Here is a 24,120-nt window from a genome sequence, read left to right on the forward strand (position 1 = left end):
GTGTGGCCCCATCACAACAGTGGAGGAGGCCGTGGATGAACACTGCCCTCAACTGCGTCTCTTCCATTTCACGCAGTCTGCTCGTATCCCATCCTCTTGCCACCCTACCAGGGATAGGGTTCCTCTTGTCCTCACCTACCACCTCACCAGCCTCTGTTTCCAGAAAGTAATTCTCCAAAACTTCTGCCACCTCCAATGGGATTCAACCACCAAGCACATCTCTCTCTCCCTCCCTCCACTTTCTGCTCTCTGTAGGCATCGCTCTCTATGCGACTCCCTTGTCCATTTGTCCCTCCCCACTGATCTCCTTCTTGGCACTTATCAATGCAAGTGGAACAAGTGCTACACCTGCCCCTCACTACCATTCAGGGCCCTAAACCATCCTTCCAGGTGAGGTGACACTTCACCTGTGAGTCTGTTGCATTTGGTACTCCCAGTGTGGCCTCCTGTACATCGGTGAGACCTGACGTAGATTGGGAGAACGCGTTGCCAAGCACCTGCACTCCATCTGGCAGAACAAGTGGGATCTCCCAGTGGCCAACTATTTTAATTCAACTTCCATTCTGATATGTCCATCCATGGCCTCCTCCACTGTCATGATGAGGACACCCTCAGGTTGGAGGAACAACACCTTGGGTACCCTCCAACCTGATGGCATGGACACCAATTTCTCAAACTTCTGGTAACGACCCCCCCACCCCATCCCTCCTCCTCTTCACCATTTCCCATCCCCCTTTCCCTCTCTCACCTCCTTCTGGTGCTTCTACCCCCTTTTTCTTTCTTCCATGGCTTTCACCAATCATCTTCCCAGCTCTTTACTTATCATTCCCCCTCCAGGTTTTACCTATCACCTGGTGGTTCTCTCTCACCTCCCCCCAAGCTGTTAAATGTAAACCTCATCTTTTTTTCTCCAGAGCTGCCGAAGGATTTCATTCTGAAACATCAACTGTACTTTTTCCCATAGATGTTGCCTGGCCTGCTGAGTTCCTCCAGCATTTTGTGTGTGTTGAAGAAACTCTCTGAAGACTCAGCAATAGTTGGGTGTATAAAGGGAGGACGGGAGGATGAATACAGGACCCTGGTGGAGGACTTTGTCAAATGGTGCAAGCTGAATCATCAGCAGCTCAACATCAGTAACGCAAAGGAGATGGTGATGGACTTTAGGAAGACTAAGCCTATACTACTCCCTGTTACTATTGATGGTGAGGACATGGATGTGGGGAGGACCTACAAGTACCTGGGAGTGCATCTGGATGACGGACTTGAGTGGAGCACCAACACAGAGGCTGTGTACAAGAAGGGCCAGAGTTGCCTCTACTTCCTGAGGAGACTGAGGTCCTTTGGAGAGTGCAGGCCTCTCCTTCACATGTTCTACCAGTCTGTTATCGCCAGTGCAATCTTCTAAGTGGTGGTGTGCTGTGGCATTGGCATCAACACAGGTGATGCCAACAGGCTCAATAAACTGATTAGAAAGGGTGGCTCTATTATAGGAGTCAAAGTGGACACACTGGAGGCTGTGGTAGAGCAAAGGTCCCTCCGGAAAATCCTGGCAATTCTGGACAATGTTTCTCACCCTCTGCATGCCACCTTGGCTGAACAGAGGAACACTTTCAGTGATAGACTAAGGCAACTGCACTGCTCCAAAGGGTGCTATATGAGGTCATTCTTACCCTCAGCCATTAGGCTCTATAATGAGTCAACCTATAGCCAGGGAAGTGATGACCCCCTCCTGTTAGACTGTTTGAGGTAACTTATTTTTTATTATTTCTACTTCTCTTTTAATATTTATATCTGTGCATTTGTGAGAGTAAGCATTCGGCAGGGACTAGAAGGGCCAAGATGGCCTGTTTCCATGTTGCAATTGTTATATGGTTATATGGTAACGCTACTGTGACACTGTAATTTCCTTTGGGATCAATAAAGTATCTATTGATCTACTATTGCTGCTTCAGGAAGGCCAACAGTATTATCAGGGATCAAACACAAAATGGTGGAGGAACTCAGCAGGTCAAGCAGCACCTATGGAGAGGAACAGGTGGAGAAAGTTAAGTCAAGTCGATTGTCATTTAACTATATACATGTACACCATCAAACGAGATAATGTTGCTCCGAACCAGGGCGTAAAGCACAGTAATACATATAACACACAGTAACTTATGAAAGTAAGGATGAAATCTACAGATGAATTTCACATAAATAAACAAATTAAAGTGCCCAAATTAAATATTGTCAGGTACAGAACAGATTAACTGGTGACGCTTTGAATGTGATGCAGCAGAGAGTTCAGAAGTCTAATGACCTGAGGGAAGAAACTGTTTTTGACTGTTCTTGTCTTTATGCATCAAAGTCTCCTGCCTGATGGTAGAGAGTCAAAGAGGGGGCCAGACGGATAAGTGAGATTCTTAATAATACTAAGGGGCCAATTTCAACAGTTAAGAGAAGTTTGGGTAAGTACATGGCTATGGGGGACTGTGGTCTCACCTGCAGGTCGATGGGAGTAGGCAATTTAAATGATTTGGCATGGACTAGATAGGCCAATAGGCCTATTACTGGCTCTATTTTTCTATGACTCCATTAGTCTAATAAACAGTCCATATTTCACTCAGAGAGATTTCATCAGGACTGGAAGGGGACAGAAGCCAGAACAAGAAAGTGGGGTGGGGGGAGGGAGTACAAGCTGGCAGGTGATAGATGAGACCAGGTGGGTGGAGGAGGGAGGATGACTTAAGCTGGGAGGTGATAGGTGGAAATGGTAAAGAGGTGAAGAAGAGACAATTTGATAGAAGAGGAGTGTGGAGCATAGAAGAAAGGGAAAGAGGAGGGAAATCTTAGGGAAGTGTCGGGCAGGTGAGGTGAGGAGGAGAGAAGGGGTGAAAGGTCAGGGATGTATTCCCTTTTCTCTCTTCCACCTTCTGGGAGAAAATACAGGAACTTGAGGGCCTGGATGATCAAATTCAAGAACAGTTTCTCCCCCCACTCACCTTGCTGTCAGACTCCCAAACCACTCACCTCTTTTACATCCCCTTCCCAGTGGGACTGCCATCTTCTCCAACTCTTAATTCTATCTCTCTCATCATTGTTCCTGTAATATTTCTTCCTGCCCCGCCTCAGGTCACATTACTGCATCCTGTACCAGTCTGTGATTTTTGTGCTCATCGGGTATCGTGTGTATCTGTTATTAAAAGGATGCCTTATATTCTGAGGCTGTGCCCTCATATCATAGGCTCTCCCGCTAATGGAAACATCCTCTTCACGTTCACTCTATCCAGGCCTTTCAGTATTCAGCAGGTTTTATTGAGACCCTGCTGAGCTCCATCACGTGCAAGCCGACGCCTCAAACATTAACCCTGTCACTGCTGGGATCTTGTGAACCTCCTCTGGATCCCTTCCTGACCAGCACACCTTTCCTTTGATATGGGGCTCGCAATATGCCGAGCACTGCCCGACCAACACGTTATAAAGCTTTAGAATCCTATGCTTGATTTTATATTCTAGTCCTCTTGTAAATGGGGACCAAAGGTGAGTGAGCTGTCCCAGAATGGACACAACAGGCCCCTTCCCCAGAGGTGCTACCCCTCCCTGGATACCCCATATACCCCTAAAAATATGACAATAAACTAATCTGAATCGCTCTTACAATGATAGCTTAGAGTCTTGGATTTAAACCTGATGAATTTGAAGATTACAACCAGTAAACTTTGTTTCCTTTCTCAGCAGATACTGTCTGTAGCAGACAAGTGTTTCCAATAATTACGGCCTATTGGTTTTTCCTTCTTGAGCCAGCACTGCTACTGAGGCCTAGGCCACCAACGGCAGCTCACCGGAGTCCACTGTCCTGGGCCAGCCTGGGTTGTCTCCAGGTGTAGCCCATCTTCTTGGTGTGTCCTCCCAGGGATGAGGTCTGGAGCACTGGGTTTTTACGGAATGGGTTTGCCAGCCCCACGTACGACCCTCCTCCTATCACAGCCGGGACAGCCATGGTGGAGTTCCTGTTGCTTTGATCCAATTATCTTTCCTTTCACTCCGCAGGCAGATATGGAATTTGTCCGTACAGGGTACGGGAAAGACGTGGTGAAGGTGCTGAGTGTCAAGAGACAGGGAAACTATCATCACATCAAAGAGATTGAAGCTAGCGTCCAGCTGACGCTGAAGTCACAGAAGGATTATATCCGTGGAGACAATTCCGATATCATTCCCACTGACACCATGAAAAATACCGTTCATGCCTTGGCGAAGCTCAGAGGGGTGAGTGTGGCCAGAACTTCTTCCTGACCTCTGACCCCATGCCAGTGATCTCACTTTCGGGAACTCTATGATCCATGTTCTGTCTTTTATTTGCTTTTTTTAAAAAATTGTTTGCATGATTTGTTCTTTTTTAGCACATTGGTTGTCTGTCAGTCTTTGTTGTGTGTGGGGTTTTCATGGATTCCATTGTGCTTCTTTGTTTTGTGGCTGCCTGCAAGAAGATGGATCTGAAGGTTGTATATGGTATACACACATCGTCTATGATGTTGCAGTCTTGTGCCTGATGATAGGTGAGAGGTCGCAGTCCTTTTCCCACAGAGAAAAGACCGAAAATTAGCTTTCATAAACACAAGAAAGTCTGCAGATGCTGGAGATCCAGAGCAACACACACAAAATGCTGGAGGAATCAGCAGGTCAGGCAGCATCTATGGAAATGAATGAATAGTTGACAGTTCAGCCTGAGACCCGCCCTCACCCCCACTCCACCCCCAGTCAGGACTGGAAATGAAGTGTGAAGATGCCAGAATGAAAAGGTGGGTGGAGGGGAAGATTAGCTTTATTTGTCTCATTGAAAAAGTGTAAATTTTCAATGTATGGAGACCATTTTTTTTTACACACAGGAAGTGGTGGGTGCATGGAACACCATGCGAGTGGTGTTGGTAGAGGTTGATACATTAGGGACATTTAAGAAGCTCTTAGATGGGAACATAGAAGATAGAAAAATAGAGCGCGATGTAGGAAGGGCTAGATTTATCTAAGAGTAGGTAAAAGGTAGGCACAACATTGTGGGCCAACTCAAATCAGCGAGGATGTGCTGGGGCAACCTGCAAGTAACGCCATGCTTCCAGTGCCCAGATAGCATGTCCCCAACTCACTAACCCTGACCCGTGTATCTTTGGACTGTGGGAGGAAACCAGAGCACATGGAGGAAACCCACATGGTCACGGAGAGAACATACAAACCTCTTATAGACTGTGGCAGGAATCGAACCCCAATCTTACAGTGACTACTGTAAAGCGTCACAATCATGCCATCCTCAGTGGTAGAGGTGGGCAGAATTATGGCATTTAAAAGGTACATGGTTAGCAAAGGTTTGGATATAGGTCTAATTCAGTTAGACAACTGGGTTCTGGAGGAGAGCATATCAAATCAAATTGTTTAATTATCATTCGACCATAATAGATACAGCGAATGAAACAGTGTTCCTCAGAGGCCAGGGTGCAAAACTCACAAAATAGCACATTCAAAATATTGAGCAAAGAAGCATATTCACAGAAAAACACACACACACTCACACACACACACACACACACACACACACACACACACACACACACACACACACACACACACAAAGATAGCCACTCAGTAAAACAGTCCAAACTCGAGCCATCCGATGCTGCCAAAATCTGTAGAGGTCCACAACTGGGCTTGTCTTCTGCTGAGTAAATACATTGGTTGGAGGCAACACCAACTCCAGCCCGGACGGCATTGCCACTCGGCCCCTGGTGGAGTGCACCAGCTCCAATGCCTCTCTCCGGGCAGCTGTATGCAGGCAACACTGTGGCTGGAGGCCTAGTTCTTGCCACGACTGAGGCCACGCAACTTCCCCGCCATCCGCCCCTGCTCTCAGTCAATCAATCAGTGAATCGAACCGCATTAACAATGTCCAAAAAGGGGACTTGCGATCACAGGAAGAGCAACCAAGAAGGTCGACGGGGTAGACCTGTAGTACTTTAAGTTTTCCAAAGCACCACTTGTTCCATCTCATGCCCTGATATAATTAAATAAGAACATAAGATATTGGAGCAGAATTAGGCCATTTGGCCCATCAAGTCTGCTCTGCCATTTCATCATGGCTGATCCAATTTTCCACTCAGCCCCAGTCTCCTGCCTTTTCCCCGTATCCCTTCATGCCCTGACCCAACAAGAATCTATCAATCTCTGCTTTAAATACATAAAAAGACTTGGCCTCCACAGCTGCCAGTGGCAATGAATTCCACAGATTCACCACTCTCTGGCTAAAGAAACTCCTCCTCATGTCCATTCTAAAAGGACACCACTCTATTCTGAGTCCGTGTCCTCTGGTCTTAGACTCTCCCACCATAGGAAACATCCTCTCCACATCCACGTATTTGAGGCCTTTCACCATTTGATAGGTTTCAATGAGATCACCCCTCACTCTTCTGAATTCCAGTAAGTACAGGCCCACAGTCATCAAACACTCTTCACATGAAAAGCCATTCATAAATTATCTGTACAAAGAGTATACAAGATTTTCGCTGTACAAGTGACAATAGTAAGCCAATTTATGCATTATGTTGGAATGAAATGAGGAAAGACTCCTGTGTACATTGAAATGTCCTGTGTTGTCAGATTCGAACTATTGAAGAATTTGCGCTGGATATTTGCACCCATTTCCTGACGTCCTTTCATCAGGTTTCTCGGGCACAGGTCTACATTAAGGAGGTACCCTGGAGGCGCCTACAGAAGGTAGATTAGCTTTATTTGTCACATGTAACCCAAACACCAAAACGTACAGAGAAATGTCTCATTTGTGTCTACGACCAACACAGTCCAATGATGAGCTGGGAGCAGCCCGTAAGTGTTGCCACCCTCCCAGCACCGAGGCAACATGCCCACGAACTTACAAAGCTTACCCTGTATGTGGCAGAAAACCAGAGCACCCAGAGGAATGGAACCCCATGCCTTCACGGAGAGACCATACAAGTTCCTTAACAGGCAGTGGTGGGAACTGAACCTGGGTTGCTGATCACTGTAAAGCGTTGCACTACCATGCATGAGGGGACTAGGGCACTGGGGACACCCTATAATTTCATTATTTGCTCATCTCTAGCCTGCCCACGTTCTGTGGATCCTTATCAAACCTTCTCACATTCCTCCGTGGGTTTCCTTCCCTCTCATTCCGTAACGTCCCCCGGGCTCACAGCTCTCTGATCTCAGTGCTCACCTGCTCCTTTCTAATTTTAATTGTCCACTACATACCTTAACCTGATTGAGTCACTGAGCTATATAACATTAAGTACAGGCTCTTTGGCCCAACTGCTCAATGCTGACCACCCAAATAGTCCCAGTTTCCTGCGGTCAGCCCATATCCCCCTGTGCGCCAATCCAAGTGCTCTGCCACTCCATGGAAAGGGGAAGATTAGCTTTAATTGTCACGGGTACGTCCAAACATCGAAGCACAGAGTGAGAAGCATCATTTGAGTCAACAACCAACACAGCCCACAAGCATCATCATGCTTCTGTCACCAAAATAGCCTGCCCACAGCTGACCAACTCTAACCCAGATGTCTTTGGAGAGTGACAGGAAACTGGAGCTCCCCGAGGAAACGATGCAGTCATGGGGAGAATGTACAAAACCCTCTCAGACAGATAGGAATTGAGCCCCAGTCTGTGACTCCAGCTCTAGTTAAACAATCCAAGTTTGTCCAAACTCTGGCACTCCAATCCAGGCAGCATCCAGGTAAACCTCTTCTGTATGTTCTCCAAAGCCTCCACAACCTCCCTATAATATATCGACCAGAACTGAACCCAATAATCCAGATGTGGCCAAAATAGAGTTCTCTAAAGATGCAACGTAACATCCTGACTCTGGACAATTAAGTATGTCGTATGCCTTTCTTATCAACCCCATCAGGTTGGACTTGGATTGTCAGGAGGACAATAAACTCATTAGGGTATAGTTAACGGCCCTCAGTAACAAGCTGACCAGAACTAACACGGGCCCATTCCTTCCCCTAGGATGGACTGGAGCATGTTCACGCCTTCATTCATGGTGGAGACGCCACCCGTTTCTGTGTGGTTGAGGAGACCCAGAATGGTACGTTCCTACTCCCCGATCTGCTCAGAGGCTCAGAGTCCATTCAGTTTGGCTCGGCGGTGGGCTACCTCTGACGGGAAGGGGAATGCTCAGTGTAGCCTGGGCAATGCTGTGATACTCGACCCATGTGGGGAGGCCTCTGTGAGCGGTTGATAAACGTCACATACAAGGGAATATCTGCTGATGCTGGAAATCCAAGCAACACACACAAAATGCTGGAGGAGCTCAGCAGGCCAGGCAGCATCTAGGAAAAGAGTTCAGTTGACGTTTCAGGCCGAAACCCTTCTGCAAGACTGGAGAAAAAAGATTTAAAAGGTGGGGGGAGGGGAGAGAGAAGCACCAGGTGAGCTGGGAAGGAAATTGATATAAGAGACAGAAACCCATGGGAAAAAGAAAAGGGGGGAGGAGCACTATAGGGAGGTGATAGATGGGCAAGGAGATAAGATAAGAGAGGGAAAAGGGGATGGGAAATGGTGAAGGGGGAAGGGAGATCAGTGGGGAGGGTCAAATAGATGAGGGAGTCGTGTAGGGAGCAATCCCTGTGGAAAGCAGGAAGTGGAGTGCGAGTGTGGAGGGAAAGATGTGCTTGGTGGTGGGCTCCCATTGGGTACGGTGGAAGTGTCGGAGAATTATGTGCTGGACACAGAGGCTCATTCATCACCTGTTCCCAGGAGGCATGGCTCATAGGACATGGAACAGTACAGCATAGGAGCAGGCCCTTCAGCCCACAATGTTGTGTCAAAACAATTCAATTTGTAATCAAATGGCCAACTAACTAATCCCCTTTGCCTGCACAACATACGTATCCTTCCATTTTCCTACATTCATGTCTCTATCCAAATACTTCTTAAAAGTCCCTACAGTATCTGCCTCTACCAACATCCCAGGCAACACACTCCAGGCACCCACCACTCTCTGTGTAAAAAACCTGTTGCTCGCATCTGCTTTGAAATTACCTCCTCTCATCTTCAATGCATGCCCTCTGGTATTAGACCATAAGAACATAAGATAAAGGAGCAGAATTAGGAAGTATGCCCCATTGAGTCTGCTCTGCCATTTCATCATGGCTGATCCAATTTTCCTCCTAGCCCCAAACTCCTCCCTTTTCCTCCCTCCCATATCCCTTCATGCCCTGACCAATCAAGGAACTATTAACCTTTGCTTAAATATACATATAGACTTGGACTCCATTGCTGTCTGTGGCAACGAATTCCACAGATTCACCACACTCCTCATCTTCTTTCCCATCCTCATTCTATAAGGAAGCCCCTCTATTCTGAGGCAGTGTCCTCTAGCCATAGATCTTCCCACCATAGGAAACATCCTCAGAGCCATCGAATGCTCTTCATATGACAATTATTCAATCCTGGAACCATTTGTGTGAACCTCCTTTGAACCCTCTCCAGTTTCAGCACATCCTTTCTAAGACAAGGGGCCCAAAACTGCTCATAATATTCCAAGTGAGGCCTCACCAGTACTTTATAAATTCTCAACCTTTTATCCTTGCTTTTATAGTCTAGTCCTCTTGAAATGAATGCTAACATTGCATTTGCCTCCTCACCATTGACTCAACCTGCAAATTAACCTTTGGGGAATCCTGCACAAGGACTCCCAAGCCCCTTTGCACCTCATTTTTTTGTATTTTCTCTTCATTTAGAAAATGGTAATCCCTTTCATTTCTTCTACCAAAGTGCATGACCATACACTTCCCAGCACTGTATTCCTTCTTTGTCATTCCCCCAATCTGTCTAAGTCCTTCTGTAGCCTTTATACTTACTCAAAACTATCTGCCCCTCCACCTATCTTCATATTGTCTGCAAACTTTGTAACAAAAGCATCAATTCCATCATCTAAATCATTGACATATAACGTAAAGACAATTGATCCCAACATAGACGCCTATGGAACACTAGTCACTAGCAGCCAACCAGAAAAGGCCCCCTTTATCCCATTCTTTGCCTCCTGCCGATCAGTCACTGCTTTATCCATGCTGGACTCTCTCCTGTAATACTATGGCCTCATAGCTTGTTAAGCAGCCTCATGTATGGCACCTTATCTGACTGTCTTCCAAGTAGAAAACAGCAACTGATTCTTCTTTGTCAATCCTGCTTGTTATTTCTTTAAAGCATTTCAACAGATTTGTCAGACAAGATTTTCCCTTGAGGAAACCTGCTGACTACAGCCTATTTTATCATGTGCCTCCAAGTACCCTGAGACCTCATCCTTCATAATCGACTCCAACATTGTCCCCACCACTGAGGTCAGACTCGCTAGCCTATAGTTTCCTTTCTTCTGCCTTCTCTCCCTTCTTGAAAAGTGAAACTTCCACCATACAGCTGGTGTTTCCACAGTGAAGACTGAAGCAAAATACTTATTCAGTTCATCTGTCGTTTCCCTGTCCCACAATACTCCCTCTCCAACATCATTTTCCAGTTGTCCGATATCCACTCTTGGCTCTCTTTTACACTTTATGTATTTGAAGAAACTTTTGGTATCCTCTTTAATATTATTGGCTAGTTTACTTCATCTTTACCTTCTTAATGGCATTTTTAGTTACGTTCTGTTGGGTTTTAAAAGCTTTCCGATCATCTAACCTTTGCTCTATTTTAAATCCTCTAACCTTTGCTCTATTATGTCATCTCTTTGGCTTTTATGTTGGCTTTGACTTCTCTTGTTAGCCACAGTTGTGTCACCCTGCATTAGATCCTTGGGGATGTATATATCTTGTGCCTTCTGAATTGCTTCCAGAAATTCCAGCCATTGTTGCTCTGCCATCATCCCTGCCAGTGTTCTTTTCTGATCAATTCTGGCAAACTCCTCTCTCATGTCTCTGTAATTCCCTTTACTCCACTTTATTAGACATTACAACCATACTGTCGTCAACTCTATCTATGCCTCTTAGATCTCCACTCAACCTCCACCACTCCAGAGAAAACAACCCAATTTTGTCCAACCTCTTGTTATAGCACATGCCCTCTAATCCAGGCAGCATCCAGGTAAACCTATTCTCACCCCCTCCAACCTCTCAATATCCTTCCTGTAATGGGGTAACCAGAACTGTATGCAATACTCCAGATGTGGCCCAACTAGAGTTTTATAAAACTGCAACATAACTTCCTGATTTTTGAACCTGCACACCTAACTTCCTCTATCTACAACACTCCCCAGGAAACCCTGTACTTATACCCCTTGCTCTGTCTGTTCTACAACTTTAGGACACTCTCTCTGTTCTACAATACTCACCAGGACAACCTGTACCTATACCCTTCACTCTCTCTGTTTTACAATACTCACCAGGACACCGTGTACTTGCTGTGTTTCTAGGGATCTCTCAGTCCACCACTGATTCTTTATTACCCTTACTCTACGCTGGACTACAGGCTTAGCTGTGGAGTGTGCTTATCATTTTGCTTTACTGTTGACGTTCTTCTGTCAGGAACAGAAATCTTTCCTTTTGTTGATGATTAGCTCTACTATTTCATTGTCATTGTCATCAAACCGATCTTTGTTTTGCCTGGTCTTGTATCCAATGATTTTTTTACAAGTATCAAAGATGGTGGTCTTCAGTCTGGTCCAGTGTGCTTTGGGAATCTTTCAGTAAGGGTAGTCCGGAGATGTTGTATACTCGCTGTCTTCTTTAAGCTCTCGATGTTGAAACTGGGATGGCCCAGCTTCTTTTACACTCTACTCTACAAATGGACATTTGTGAGCAAATAAACTGTTGGTCTGTCCCGCCATCATCAGCATTGATCATGGCTCTTATATTCTTTACACCTCTGCGATCCTTCCTCCAAACAATGGCATAATCTATAAGATGCCAAGTCTTTGAACAGGGATGCATCTGTGAAGTTTTCATCTTTTTTTCTCTGATGGAACAGGGTGTTGGTGATGGTCAGATCATGTTCAGCACACTTGGATAGTAAGAGCACTCCACTGGAGTTGATGTTACCAACATCTTCCTTCCCAAATGTGCCTTTCTATGAGTCATTGTCCCTGCCAACTCTAGCACTGAAATGTCCAAGAAGAATAACCTTATTTTCCTTGGGAATACCTGATAGTATGTAGTCCAGGGGGGCACAGAATGTCTCCCTAACATCATCTGGTGAGTCTAGGGTTAGAGTGTGAGCACTCATAGCTGTAGCCATTTGGTTGTTAGCAAGCTGAAGGTGCATGGCCATGAGGCGTCCATTGAAGCCAACTGGCAATTCGGAAATGTGACCGATGATGCCGTTCATTATGGTGAATCCAACTCTATGGATTCTGCGTTCATCTGCCGATCTCCCTACCCAGAAAAAGATGTACCCACCCTTCTTCTCCTTCTCAATTGTCCTTCCTTGGCCAATCACACTTCAGAGAGAGTGGCAAAGACAATTCCGGATCTTTTCAGCTCTTTGAGGTGATGGCAGTACGTCTTTCAGGGTGATTGCTGGTTTCGCTCCCAGGATCCAAATTCATATGCTTTTGTTTCACACCACAGTATGGTGGTCCTGCTGGATGCAGTAATCCAGTCAGGAGTGAGGAGGCAGGCTACTTTCAGGGTACCTTTACTAGGCCCTTTCCCATGAGGGGTGGGTCCGGAAGAGAGCTGCTCAGCCATGGGGCCAGCTGCCAGTCTGTCTCAGTCCAAGATCAAGTGCCAGGTTGCAGCTGGGAGCTCCCAGACTTCACTCTCTTGCTCCTGTCACTGCTTCCTGATCGCCACAAGTTGGCTGATCCGACTGCCAAGCCAGGAAAAATACCTAGGCGTGAGGCCTTTTAACGTGGGGGGACTGATGCACAAGCAGCCACCTCACAGTCCTTGACAGAGAAAGGGCCAAAATCCAGTGGCGTGGAGACCGAGACCCTCTTCTGCTGCAGACTCTGATTTACCATAATCTCCTGCCTGCTCTACTGTTGAGGTCTTAGCTGCTCCACACATCACCTGGATCCTCCCCCTTGCCTTTACCACCAAAGGTGACCCTACCAGGGGCTAAACAGACAGCATCGCTCTCAGGATCACACAAGTGTCTCCATCACCATAAGGTACAGTACTCCGGACACCCTGTATAGGTTCTTCATGCTGGATCTATCTATTTATCTATCTATCTGTCTACCCATCTGGCTGCCTGCCTGTCTAATTTGCTTAGATCTATGTAGAACAGGGAACAAGCTGTGCCACCAACCAACCCACTTATTTAACACTAGTCTCATTACAGGACAATTGACAACACCAATTAACCTACTAACCCATACGTCTTTGGTCTGTGGGAGGAAACCGGAGCACCAGGAGGAAATCCAAGTGGTCACAGGGAGAACATACAAACTCCTTACAGACTATGACAGAAATGAACTCCAAACTGTGCGTTCCCAAGTGGTAATAGCATTGCGCTCACCGCTACACTACCGTGGTGCTGCCTCCTTTTCAAGATGTCCTTAATGGTGGTGAGGTTAGTGGCCATAATGGAGCTGGCTGAGTCTACAATCTTCTACAGCTTTTCCTTTTCCTGCGCATTGGAGTCTCTATACCAGATGATGATGCAACCAGTCAGAATGCTCTCCTCAAAGTGCTGGAGGAACTCAGCAGGCCAGGCAGCATCTATGGAAAAGAGTAAACAGTTGACTTTTCAAGACAAGACCCTTCATCGGTCATGCTTCCTGGCCTGATGAGTTCCTCCAGCGTTTTTTGTGCATTGCCTGTATTTCCAGCATCTGCAGCTTTTCTTGTGTTTAATAATGCTCTCCACGGTACACCTGTATAGATTTGATTATCTTTGGTGACTTACCAGATTACCTATTTGCAGAGCCAGCCGTGATTCATTCTGGAATCAAGGACATGCAGGTGTTGAAGACGACGCAATCTGGGTTCGAGGGCTTCCAGAAGGACCGCTTCACCACACTGCCTGAAGTGAAGGATCGGATCTTCTCCACCGTTGTGTACGCCAAGTGGCGCTACAGCACATCAAGGCCAATCAACTTTGATGCTGTCTGGTACATTGGTGCAAACAAAGTGCTGCTGTTGGTGGGGTTATTCAAGGCAACATCCCTCACATCAACCCCTCTCTCCTCAAATGTCCCGGCCACCGTGTCACTGGGATTGGGGATCAGTGTTTAGACCACACATCGCCCTGCAAGGAACAAGGAGAGATTCCTTGGAATGATCATTGTGAACAGTTTTCAGTCCCTTATCTGAGAAAGGATGTGCTTGCATTGGAGAGGGTCCAGAGAGGGTTCACAAGAATGAACCCAGTTATGGTGTGAGGAGCGTTTGACGGCTCTGAGCCAGTACTCGCTGGAGTTTGGAAGAATGTGGGGGAGGTGGGAATCGCAATGAAACCTAACAATTATTAAAAGCCTGGATAGAGTGGACGTGGAGAGAATGTTTCTTTTCATGGCGGAGTCTGGGACCAGAGGGCACAGTTTCATAATTGTCTTAAGAACAGAGATGAGAAGGAATTTCTTAGCCAGAGGGTGGTGAATCTATGGAATTCATTGCCACGGGTGGCTGAGGAGGCCAAGTCATTGAGTATAGAGCTCGAATAAGGCAATGTAACAGACTTCTAACATCGTAAACCAGCAAGGTGTTTGTTATGTCTCCCCACTCACTGGAAAAACGGAGACACCTTTTTCTCCCTTATTGGGGAGAGAGAGAATCTGCACTATGTCGAAAGCCAGGTGAAACTGCAAGTCTGTGTCTTTGCTAATGCTTTGCTCATTCGCGAGTGCTCAGTGACGGGCGCCGATGCTTGCTGGTGGGGAGAGGGGGGATTGTTGCTCGCTGCCGCTTCCGCGCGGGAGAGGGGAAGCTGGGGGGTACCTTGGGGTTCTTAGTTTATCTGTCGTTCATACTCTGGGACACTTCTCTGTTTTTGCAGATGGTTGCGAAGAAAAAGCATTTCAGGATGTATACTGTATATATTTCTCTGACAGTGGACCTTTCAACCTTTGATATTTAAAGTGGAGGTTAATGGGGTCTTGATTAGTCAGGGATCAATAGTCATGGGAGAAGGCAGGAGAATGGGATTGAGAAGGATAATAAATCAGACATGATGGAATAGTGGAACAGACACAATGGGCCGAATGGCCTGATTTTGCTCCTGTGTTTTATGGTGTGATGGTCTATGGACTTACATTCAGAGTGATGGATGCCTGGAATGTGCAGTCAGGGATGGTGTTGGACAGAGATACAATAGGGGCATTCAAGAGGTTTTCTTTCAGGCACATAAATGAGCAGAGATTGGAGGGAGAGGGAGGGATATGGACCATGTGGTGGCAGAAGAGATTGGGTGCCAGTAGCTCGGTCAGGTTTGTACAATGTCATGGGCGCCGGAAGTGTGGTGACCCTTGCACAATCATTGGGTGCAAAATTACACATTTCTCTCTGGGTTTCAATGTTTGGATGTCCATGTGACTAACAGAGCTAAACTTCTGTCTTCTAAAGCTAAGGGTGTGCTGGGGGCAGCCTACATGAGTCCCAGCACCAACATTGCATTCCCACAATGTTTGGCAGAACAACACAAACAACTACAAACCAAAATAACAACAACAAAAGAAGCCCCCTTTCTCCACCCCACCCATCCACTCACACACAGACACACACAGATGTAAATGGGAAACACACACAAAATGCTGGAGGAACTCAGCAGGCCTTGTAGCATCTATGGAAATGAATAAACAGTCAATGTTTCAGGCCAAGAGCCTTCATCAGGTCTGGGATGAAGGAGGAAGAAACCAGGACAAGAAGGTGGGGGGAGGAGAACAAACTGTCAGGTGACAGGTGAGACCAGGTGAGGGGGAAGTAGGGAAGGGGCGGTGAAATAAGAAGCTGGGAGTGCAAAACGTAAAGTGCTGAAAAAGGAGTCTGATAGGAGAGCGAAGGAGGAGGGGGAACCAAAGGAAGGTGGTAGGCAGCTATTGAGAAGAGAAGAGGCAAGAAGGGATCCAGAATGGAAAATGGAAAAAGAGAGAAGTTCAAAGTTCAAAATTCTATTATTGGCTAAGTTATTTATACCACATACAAACTTGGAATTCATCTTCTTGTAAGCAGCCACGAAACAAAAACAGGGAATCCACAAAAAAAGCCCACAACAAAGATCAACAAACATCCAATATGCAAAAGAGGATAAATTGCACAAACTGTTAAAAAGAAGTCAACAAGCAGTACATGACCCACAGAGAACAGGGAGTGGGGTGGTGGGAGGAATTACTGGAAGCTGGAGAATTCAGCGTTCACGCCGTACGGTTAGAGGCTACCCAGACGTTGCTCCTCCCTGTGAGTCCACACATTTACCAGTAAGGGTTCTGCCCTTCACCACCCTAATGCCGCTGGGGACCACGCAGCCTCTGAGAGAGTGGGAAAACAGAGGAAGCAGCTAACATTGAGTATATTGTTTCTCCTAGGAATACTGTGAAGGATTCCATCCTTGAGACATTTGCCGGTCCCTACGATCGTGGAATCTATTCTCCGTCTGTTCAGCACTCTCTCTATGAAGCTCAGTGTCTCAGTCTCCGCAGGGTCCCAGAGGTCAGTGCTTGTTCTCTGGAGTTGGTTTCTCCCATCGTGAACCCCTGAGAACCCAATAAATCTGGACCAATCTTTCGTTCACTTACCTGCCTATGCTTTGGACCACTCCACCCTCAATAAGCAACCCAACCTCAACCATCAGTTGCCCCGTCTCCTCAACAACTTCTCTTGTGGACTAATCCTCACCGACAGACTCTATATCAACCAGGTCATGGGAGTGACCCTGTTACTGGAATCATATTCTGTCTTCATTAACATAAGGGATTCTGTAGATGCTGGGAAACAGATACAGTTTTAGATTTAATATCACTGGGATATGTTATGAAAATTGTTGATTTGCGGCAGCAGTACAGTGTAATGCATAATAATAAAAAATGCAAATTGCTATAAGAAATATATATCTTAAAAATTACATTAAATAAATAGTGCAAAGAGAGAGCAAAAAAATAGTAAGACAGTGTGGAGATACGTCTCTACCAAAGGAGGTATAAGGCACTCCGTCCCTCCGCCAGCCTGCAGGGTGTAGGCATAGTACCTGCATAGCCCCCCCACACCGATCAGGGTCATGTGAAGCCACGGGAGCCGGTGGTGGATGGTCGTATGAGCAGCTGGTGCATATCACAAGTTCTAGTAATGTGACCACTGACACCAGGCAGACAATCTCTGAAGACTGTTGACAATGGCTGGGGTCACCTGTCTTGTAAAGACACTGTCCAGAAGAAGGCAATAGCAATTCATTTCTGTAGAAAAATTTGCCAAGAACAGTCATGGTCATGGAAAGACCATGATCGCCCATGTCATACAACACAGCTCATAATGATGATAAGTTCATGGGCTTATTGTCCATTCAGAAATGTGATGGTGGAGGGGAACAAGATGTTCCTGAAACAACACAATACAGGAGTCTTTGGGCTCCTGTACCAACTCCATGATGGTAGCAATGAGAAGAGGGCATGTCCTGGGTGATGGGGGTCCTTATTGATGGACACTGCCTGATGCTCATTGGTGGAAATCTTGAGCAACACACACAAAATGCAGAAGGCACTCAGCAGCATCTATGAAGAGGAATATACCGTCACCATTTCAGGCTGAAATCTTTCATCAAGATGGCCAGTTTCAGCCCGAAACACCAACTGTTTGTTCCCTTCCATCGACGCTGCCTGACCTGAGTTCCTCCAGCATTTTGTGTGTGTTGCTATATTCTATCTTCATCACATTCTTCCTTTGATCAGTCTCCAAACCAACCAACCCACTAACCTGTATGACTTTGGAGAAATTGGAGCACCCAGCGGAAACCCATGTGGTCATGGGGAGAATGTGCAAACTCCTAAACAGGCAGTAGTGGGAATTGAACCCAGGTCTCCTGTACTGTGTAATTGAACCCCAGTTGCTGGCTCTGTAGCCTTGTGCTAATGGTTACGTTAACATGCCAACCTCAATTAAAGCATTGTTTCTTCATCTTTGAATCCCAATTTCTCCTTCTAGAATTCTTAACTCTTTTAGCTAACAAGAAGCACACAACCCTCTCCCTCTGCAACAGAACATCACTGTCCCTATACTCCATGCCCGGACCAATGAAGGCCAGCTTGCCAAAAGGCCTCTTCACCACCCTTTCACCTGTGACTAGGAAACTATATATTTGTACCCTTAGGTCCTTCTGTCCTACAACACTCCCCAGGGACCTCCAGTGTAGGACTGCTGCAAAAATGAAAGCTTGATGGTTAGCAGGTTTCATAGCCAGGGGAGGTAGTGGGGATGAGCTCCCACTACTTATTAAATGTCCCCAATGGCGTATGTCCCAATTAACCACTGACAACCAAGTCCAGCTCCCGGCCTTCACGTGTGGCTTAGCTACTAAGCCCAGCGGAACTGTTTCTACTGACAGGAGAAGGGCAAAAGGAGGCTTAAGACCAGTCGCTTTGGGCAGATGGGGTTTGTCAGCTGTGATTGGCAGCTCATCTAGGAGAAGGAAAACTCCGAGTTCGAAGCTCGGCTGCCTCTCTACCCACTCATGGGGAAGGCTCTGGGAGCAAACCCAGAGGGGAAATTCTTGAGATGGAGTTGCTAAGGCAGTCCTACGCTGAGTTCAACACTGAATGGCAACTCCTGTGACGCTGCTGGTGCCAAACCGTGTTGGTCTCTGCCGTTTCTTTGGGTTCATTAGCTGCATGGAAAGGCAGAGACTGTTACGTAAGCAACAGCTTTCTCTCCATGACAGCTGGGACATAACATCCATGGTTGACCCTGGCCAATGGAGGGCCTCCTCTGATGGATAGGATGGACTTGATGGACTGAAGGACCCCTAGGTTCTCTAGTTACCTTGCATGCCCCATGGATTGTTAGTGAGTATGGCTGTATGTGGTGTGTGGGGGGGGGGGGGTGTTGAAATACCAGTGGGAAGTCAATGGGCAGGTGTGAGGGAACAGGATGTAGGGAATTGTGTGGGAGAACAGGACTGATGGAAATGTGCTGAGAGCTAGCATGGATTTGATGGGTGAAGTGGCTTCCCCATGTCGCATGTAGTCAACTAAATATGAGAACGTAGACAAATTTTAAAGTTCAAAGTAAATTTATTATCAAAGATAACCATATACCGGCCTGAGATTGATTTTCTTGTGGGTATTCACAATAACTCCAAGATACACAATAGAATCGATGAAAAACTGCACACAAGGAGACGGACAAACAACTAGTTGCAAAAGACAACAACTTGTGCAAATACAAAAAGAAAAATAAGCCATAATGATAATTAATTAATGAGCAACAAATATTGAGAACATAAGATGAGGAGTCCTTGAAAATGTCCATAGTTTTTGGGAACAGTTCAGTGTTGGGGTAAGTGACATTATCCCTCTTGGTTCAGGAGCCTGATAGTTGAAGGGTAATAACAGTTTCTGAACCTAGTGGTGTGGGTCCTGAGGCTCCTGTGCCTCTTTCCTGATGGCAGCAGTGAGAAGAGAGCATGGCCTGGGTGGTGGGGGTCCATGATGACAGATGCTGCTTTCCTTTAATAGCGCTCCATGTAGATGTGTTCAATGGTGGAGAGGGCTTCACCCACTTTTTGTGGGATTTTCCATTCAAGCGCATTGGTGTTTTAATCCCAAACTGGAAATCAGTTCAGAAAGAGGATAAAAATGAGAAGCGCAGCTTCATGATGTAGTTACCATGAGAAAATAAATACCTTTTTAAATGGAGTTAAACAAAATCCTGGAATTGTGGATGTTCCCCGAGTCAGAAAGCAACTTTAGGAACTCTGATCGGATGTGAATCTAATACAGAATATAGAATAGTACAGCACAGTACAGGCCCTTCGGCCCACAATGTTGTGCCGACCCTCAAACCCTGCCTCCCATATAACCCCCCACCTTAAATTTCTCCATATATCTGTCTAGTAGTCTCTTAAATTTTAAGTGCTGTAATACGGTGTTTAATCTAGGAAGACATACACTGCCAGCTGTAACACTTACCTTTGTGTGTCTCTGTTTTTCAGATGGAAGAGATTGAAATAGTTATGCCAAATAAGCATTACTTCACAATTGATATGACAAAGTTTGGGATTTCAAACAATAATGAGGTGAGTGTTGGGATCTGATGTTTTTAGTCGAAGGTTCTTTCACAAGTCAGGAAAGAGGCACAAAACTTGTTGTTTCATGATTATTTTATTATGTGTTAATACAACAAAGAAAAATTTTAAACAACAACACACACAAAATGCTGGTAGAACGCAGCATTTTGTGTGTGTTGTTGTTTGAATTTCCAGCATCTGCAGATTTCCTCGTGTTTGCTCAAAGAAAAGTTTTAAATGGGCAGTAACAGGATCAGATGCTAATGAGTGATGAGATAGAGAAGCAAAAAGAAAGAGGGCACCATAGATACTCCATTGATAAGAAACTTCCATTCAAATTCATGGATAAGAGTCCACCAATCAGATAGCTCCTATTCAAATAAGACAACACTGGAGAAGGTTCCAGAATCATACAAATATATCCACCAGGGATATACTGAACAATTGCATATACATACTGTGACCACTGGGGAACATACAAAACAATTACATGTAGTTATAAAAAATGCAATCAGGCATAAATTGTTAAATTGCAAACAAAATAACAATTAAGCTGTCTAATCCAACATGAGTCTGACGTGTTCTATCGGAAAGAGTGAGCTAAATTCCTGGAGACAGCAACAAGCTCACTGGATTCATCAAATCTGTACAGACTCCTTAATGTCAGACCTTAATGAAGTGTACGACAGCTTTGAAGTGGCTCGGTACATTGTATGTTGTTGGGTGTAAAAATATATGTTATAAAAGCAGTGTGCCATCTGAAATGCCACAGTTTTATAAATTAAATCCAGCATGTAAGGTAACAATGCAATTTGATCATAATGAGTACAAATTTCAAAAGTACCAGCAGGGCCATTTGACCTAAGGCAGTTAAGGATTCGAGATCATTTAATGTAATTTCCAGTACACGTGTGTAAAGGAGAATGAAATAATTGTTACTCTGGATCCAACGGAACACAAAAACACAGTAAGATAAAGAACACAATGACAATAAAAACACAATATATATATATATATATATATATGAAAATATATATAAAGGTGAAAAAAATGTGAAATGTGAAATGCAGAATTTGATTGTATGTCCATACAGTGACACCAGGCACAGGAATGTCTGGACATAAGGTGACTGACAGGAAATGATAAGGTAATGGTGGTTGGGAGTGTGGAAGGGTGGGTTACTGAGTGGAGATGTTGATCAGCCTAACTGCTTGGGGAAAGGAACTGTTTTTGAGTTTGCTGGTCTGGTTATAATGAATTCATTTAACTGCAGCTGTTGGAAATCTGAAATGAAATCAAAGTGCCATGAAGACACAGCAGGTCGGGCAGCTTCTGTGGAGAGAGTGATGAGGTGAAAACATCTAACTCAGAAATAGGGTTGGAATCAGATTTATTATCACTGATTTATATAGAATATATAGAACCAGCATTTGCTCATCAGCCCACAATTTTGTGCTGTCATTATTCCCCCACTTCCCACTAATTCCCATCAATTCACCCCAGATTCCAGCCCTCACCCACACACTGGGGACAATTTACAGTGGCCAATTAAAACTGCACAACACCTGCAGAATCCCTTGTATCATAGAACACTAGAGCACGGTACAGGCAGCCCTTCAGCCCACAGAGCTGTCCTGACCTTTTAACCTACTCTAAGATCAATCTAACCCTCCACTCCCACAAGCCCTCCATTTTTCTATCATCCGTGTGCCTATCTAAGAGTCTCCTAAATGCCCCCAGTGTATCTGCTTCTAGCAGCACTCCTGGCATGGCACCCGACCCTAAAACTCACAAGAGGCATGAAGTTTGTTGTTTTGTGGAGTAGTCCAGTGCAAAGACATAAAATGCTATAAATCACAAAATAAATAAGCGGGTCAAAAGGGAATAATAAGGGTTCAGAGTGTAGAGGAAAGACCCTTCATAGATGGAGTGGCCAGCTAAAGACTTTCTCCCAGGGCTGATGTGGCTAATACAATTGAGCATAATTTTAAGGTGTTTGGTGGGAAGTATAATGGGGCGTGTCAGGGGTAGCTTTTTTTTTTACACAGAGAAAGATAGATGCATGGAACTCCTGGCCGTGGAACTAGAGGCAGATACACGAGGGACATTTAAGAAACTCTTAGATAGGCACGTGGCTGATAGAAAAATGGAGGGCTATGTCAGAGGGAAGGGTTAGATTGATCTTCGAGTAGGTTAAAAGGTTGGCACAACATTGCCTGGGTTCTGAAGGGAGTACGTGGAAAGGTACAGCACAGAAACAGGCCTTTCAGCCCACTACACCAATGCCAACCATGATGCCAATTCAATCTACTCAGTGGCTGCACCTGGCCAATATCCCCCCCACTTCGTGTCTGGCTCCTTTGCCTGTATCTTTCAGAATTGATTTTAAAGTTCTCTTCCTTGTCTTTAAAGCTCTTAATGATCTAGAACTGGGTTACATCACAGCGGGATACACTTGTTTTACAATCATGCTCGAGCTCTCAGTTCCTCTCTTGCTGCTCTCTTGAAACTGAACCATCTCCCTCAAAAGATAATTGGCAGGTCAGCTTTTCTGACCTATGTTCCTAAACTGTGGAATTCAACACCTAAAGCTGTAAGGGATGCAGACTCAGTTGATAATTTTAAGCACTAGCTCAAGACTGATTTATTTAACCTTGCTTTTAACTGATATTCATGTCTCCTAGTTTCATTTTGATTTTTATCTTGACATTTGCACTTTATCCCAGTGTAAAGCACTTTGAACTACATCATCTATGTGATAAGTGTTTGATAAAGTTATTATTATCCTTATTATTTTTTCCTTCTTAGCTCAAGCTGGTAAAACCTGAGGTGCAGGCATAGCCAGGCCCGCTCATTTCTCAAGTGCTGGGAACTTCCGGACTGCTGTAGTGGTGTTTAGTATTGTGGCTTTCGATACTGGGTAACTGTTGATGAAGTTTTTCCTTTATGTTGTCATGTTGGTCCCAAGTTCTGTAACGCGGTAGTATACACGCACATTGAATGTGTTTACTTCTAATGACCATTTCGTGTGTGTCTTTCTTATCTTAACTGCTTGAGTGGTGGCAGTCGTAAGTGAACCACTCCCCTGAGCAGCACTTGTAGCAGTCACAGCCTGTGGTGTTGAGGGGCTACTCCGAATGCTGGCAGTACCTCTCTCGGGTTGCCCGGTGCCCACCCGCCTATTCAGCAGTGCACCGCTAGCGGTTTGCTTACCATCCTGCACAGCGCTCGCTCCAGGCATGTCCTGGCGATCTCCGGGCAGCGGCTGTATCACTCTGTTCCGTAGGCCTCTCTCCATTTCTAAAGTGAAAAGGCATTGCTTTTCATTCCTAACGTGGAGAAAAGACACTGACCTGAACACCACCCAATCTGGGTACAAGACGTGCCTGGATGCTATTATTATTAATGACTAGTTTCTTCATCCATAGAAGCTGCTTGACCTGCTGGGTGTTTCTAACACTGAAAGTTTCATTGTATGCCTGAATGTTCTCGTGATAAATAAACTTGAATCTTGAATCTGTGAAAGGCTGTTACCAATTAAGTGGATTCAATTAACTCACTCAAACACTGATGTCTGTTATTTACCTCCTATAGGTTCTGCTGCCGACGGATAATCCGTATGGGAATATTACAGGAAGTGTACGGAGGAGATTTGCATCCAAGCTGTAGAAAATGCCCAATTGGAGATGGTGCTAATCATGCATGCAGCAGAAATAACCACCGCTGTAGCCGTGTAATTGAAGTGTTCTGAATAAATGCAATAAAAATGTAAACCTTGTTTGGGGTTTGGTGGGCAGTCTAGGGCCCCCTATCTAGGAAAGGGTGCCCTGACATTGGAGAGGTTTCAGATGAGATTCACGAGAATGATTCTGGGAATGAAAGGGTTAATGTAGGAGGAGCATTTGAGGCCTCTGGGTTTGTACTCACTGGAGTTTCAAAGAATGATGGGGGGGATCTCATTACAAT

The 24,120-nt window shown here is 45.4% G+C and overlaps 1 protein-coding gene across 1 annotated transcript; it reads left to right on the plus strand.

Moving 5' to 3' along the window:
- The first annotated feature begins 2,283 nt into the window (after positions 1-2,283).
- uox (urate oxidase) lies at positions 2,284-23,919 on the plus strand. The gene is made up of 8 exons (XM_059983744.1): positions 2,284-2,447; positions 4,030-4,245; positions 6,622-6,738; positions 8,011-8,089; positions 13,870-14,056; positions 16,466-16,589; positions 20,080-20,163; positions 23,749-23,919. The coding sequence occupies exons 2-8, from the start codon at positions 4,036-4,038 to the stop codon at positions 23,821-23,823; spliced, it is 876 nt and encodes a 291-aa protein (XP_059839727.1). The 5' UTR covers positions 2,284-2,447; positions 4,030-4,035; the 3' UTR covers positions 23,824-23,919.
- The last annotated feature ends 201 nt before the right edge of the window (positions 23,920-24,120 follow it).

The sequence above is a fragment of the Hypanus sabinus genome, chromosome 11 (assembly GCF_030144855.1).
Source record: "Hypanus sabinus isolate sHypSab1 chromosome 11, sHypSab1.hap1, whole genome shotgun sequence".
NCBI classification, from domain to species: domain Eukaryota; kingdom Metazoa; phylum Chordata; class Chondrichthyes; order Myliobatiformes; family Dasyatidae; genus Hypanus; species Hypanus sabinus.

Bases quoted from the DNA above. Each gene is read 5' to 3' on its own strand.
- uox (XM_059983744.1), top strand. From the start codon at position 4,036: ATGGAATTTGTCCGTACAGGGTACGGGAAAGACGTGGTGAAGGTGCTG. The intron at 6,739-8,010 runs GTAGATTAGCTT...TCCTTCCCCTAG, and splicing joins CCTGGAGGCGCCTACAGAAG to GATGGACTGGAGCATGTTCA. The intron at 20,164-23,748 runs GTGAGTGTTGGG...TACCTCCTATAG, and splicing joins GGATTTCAAACAATAATGAG to GTTCTGCTGCCGACGGATAA.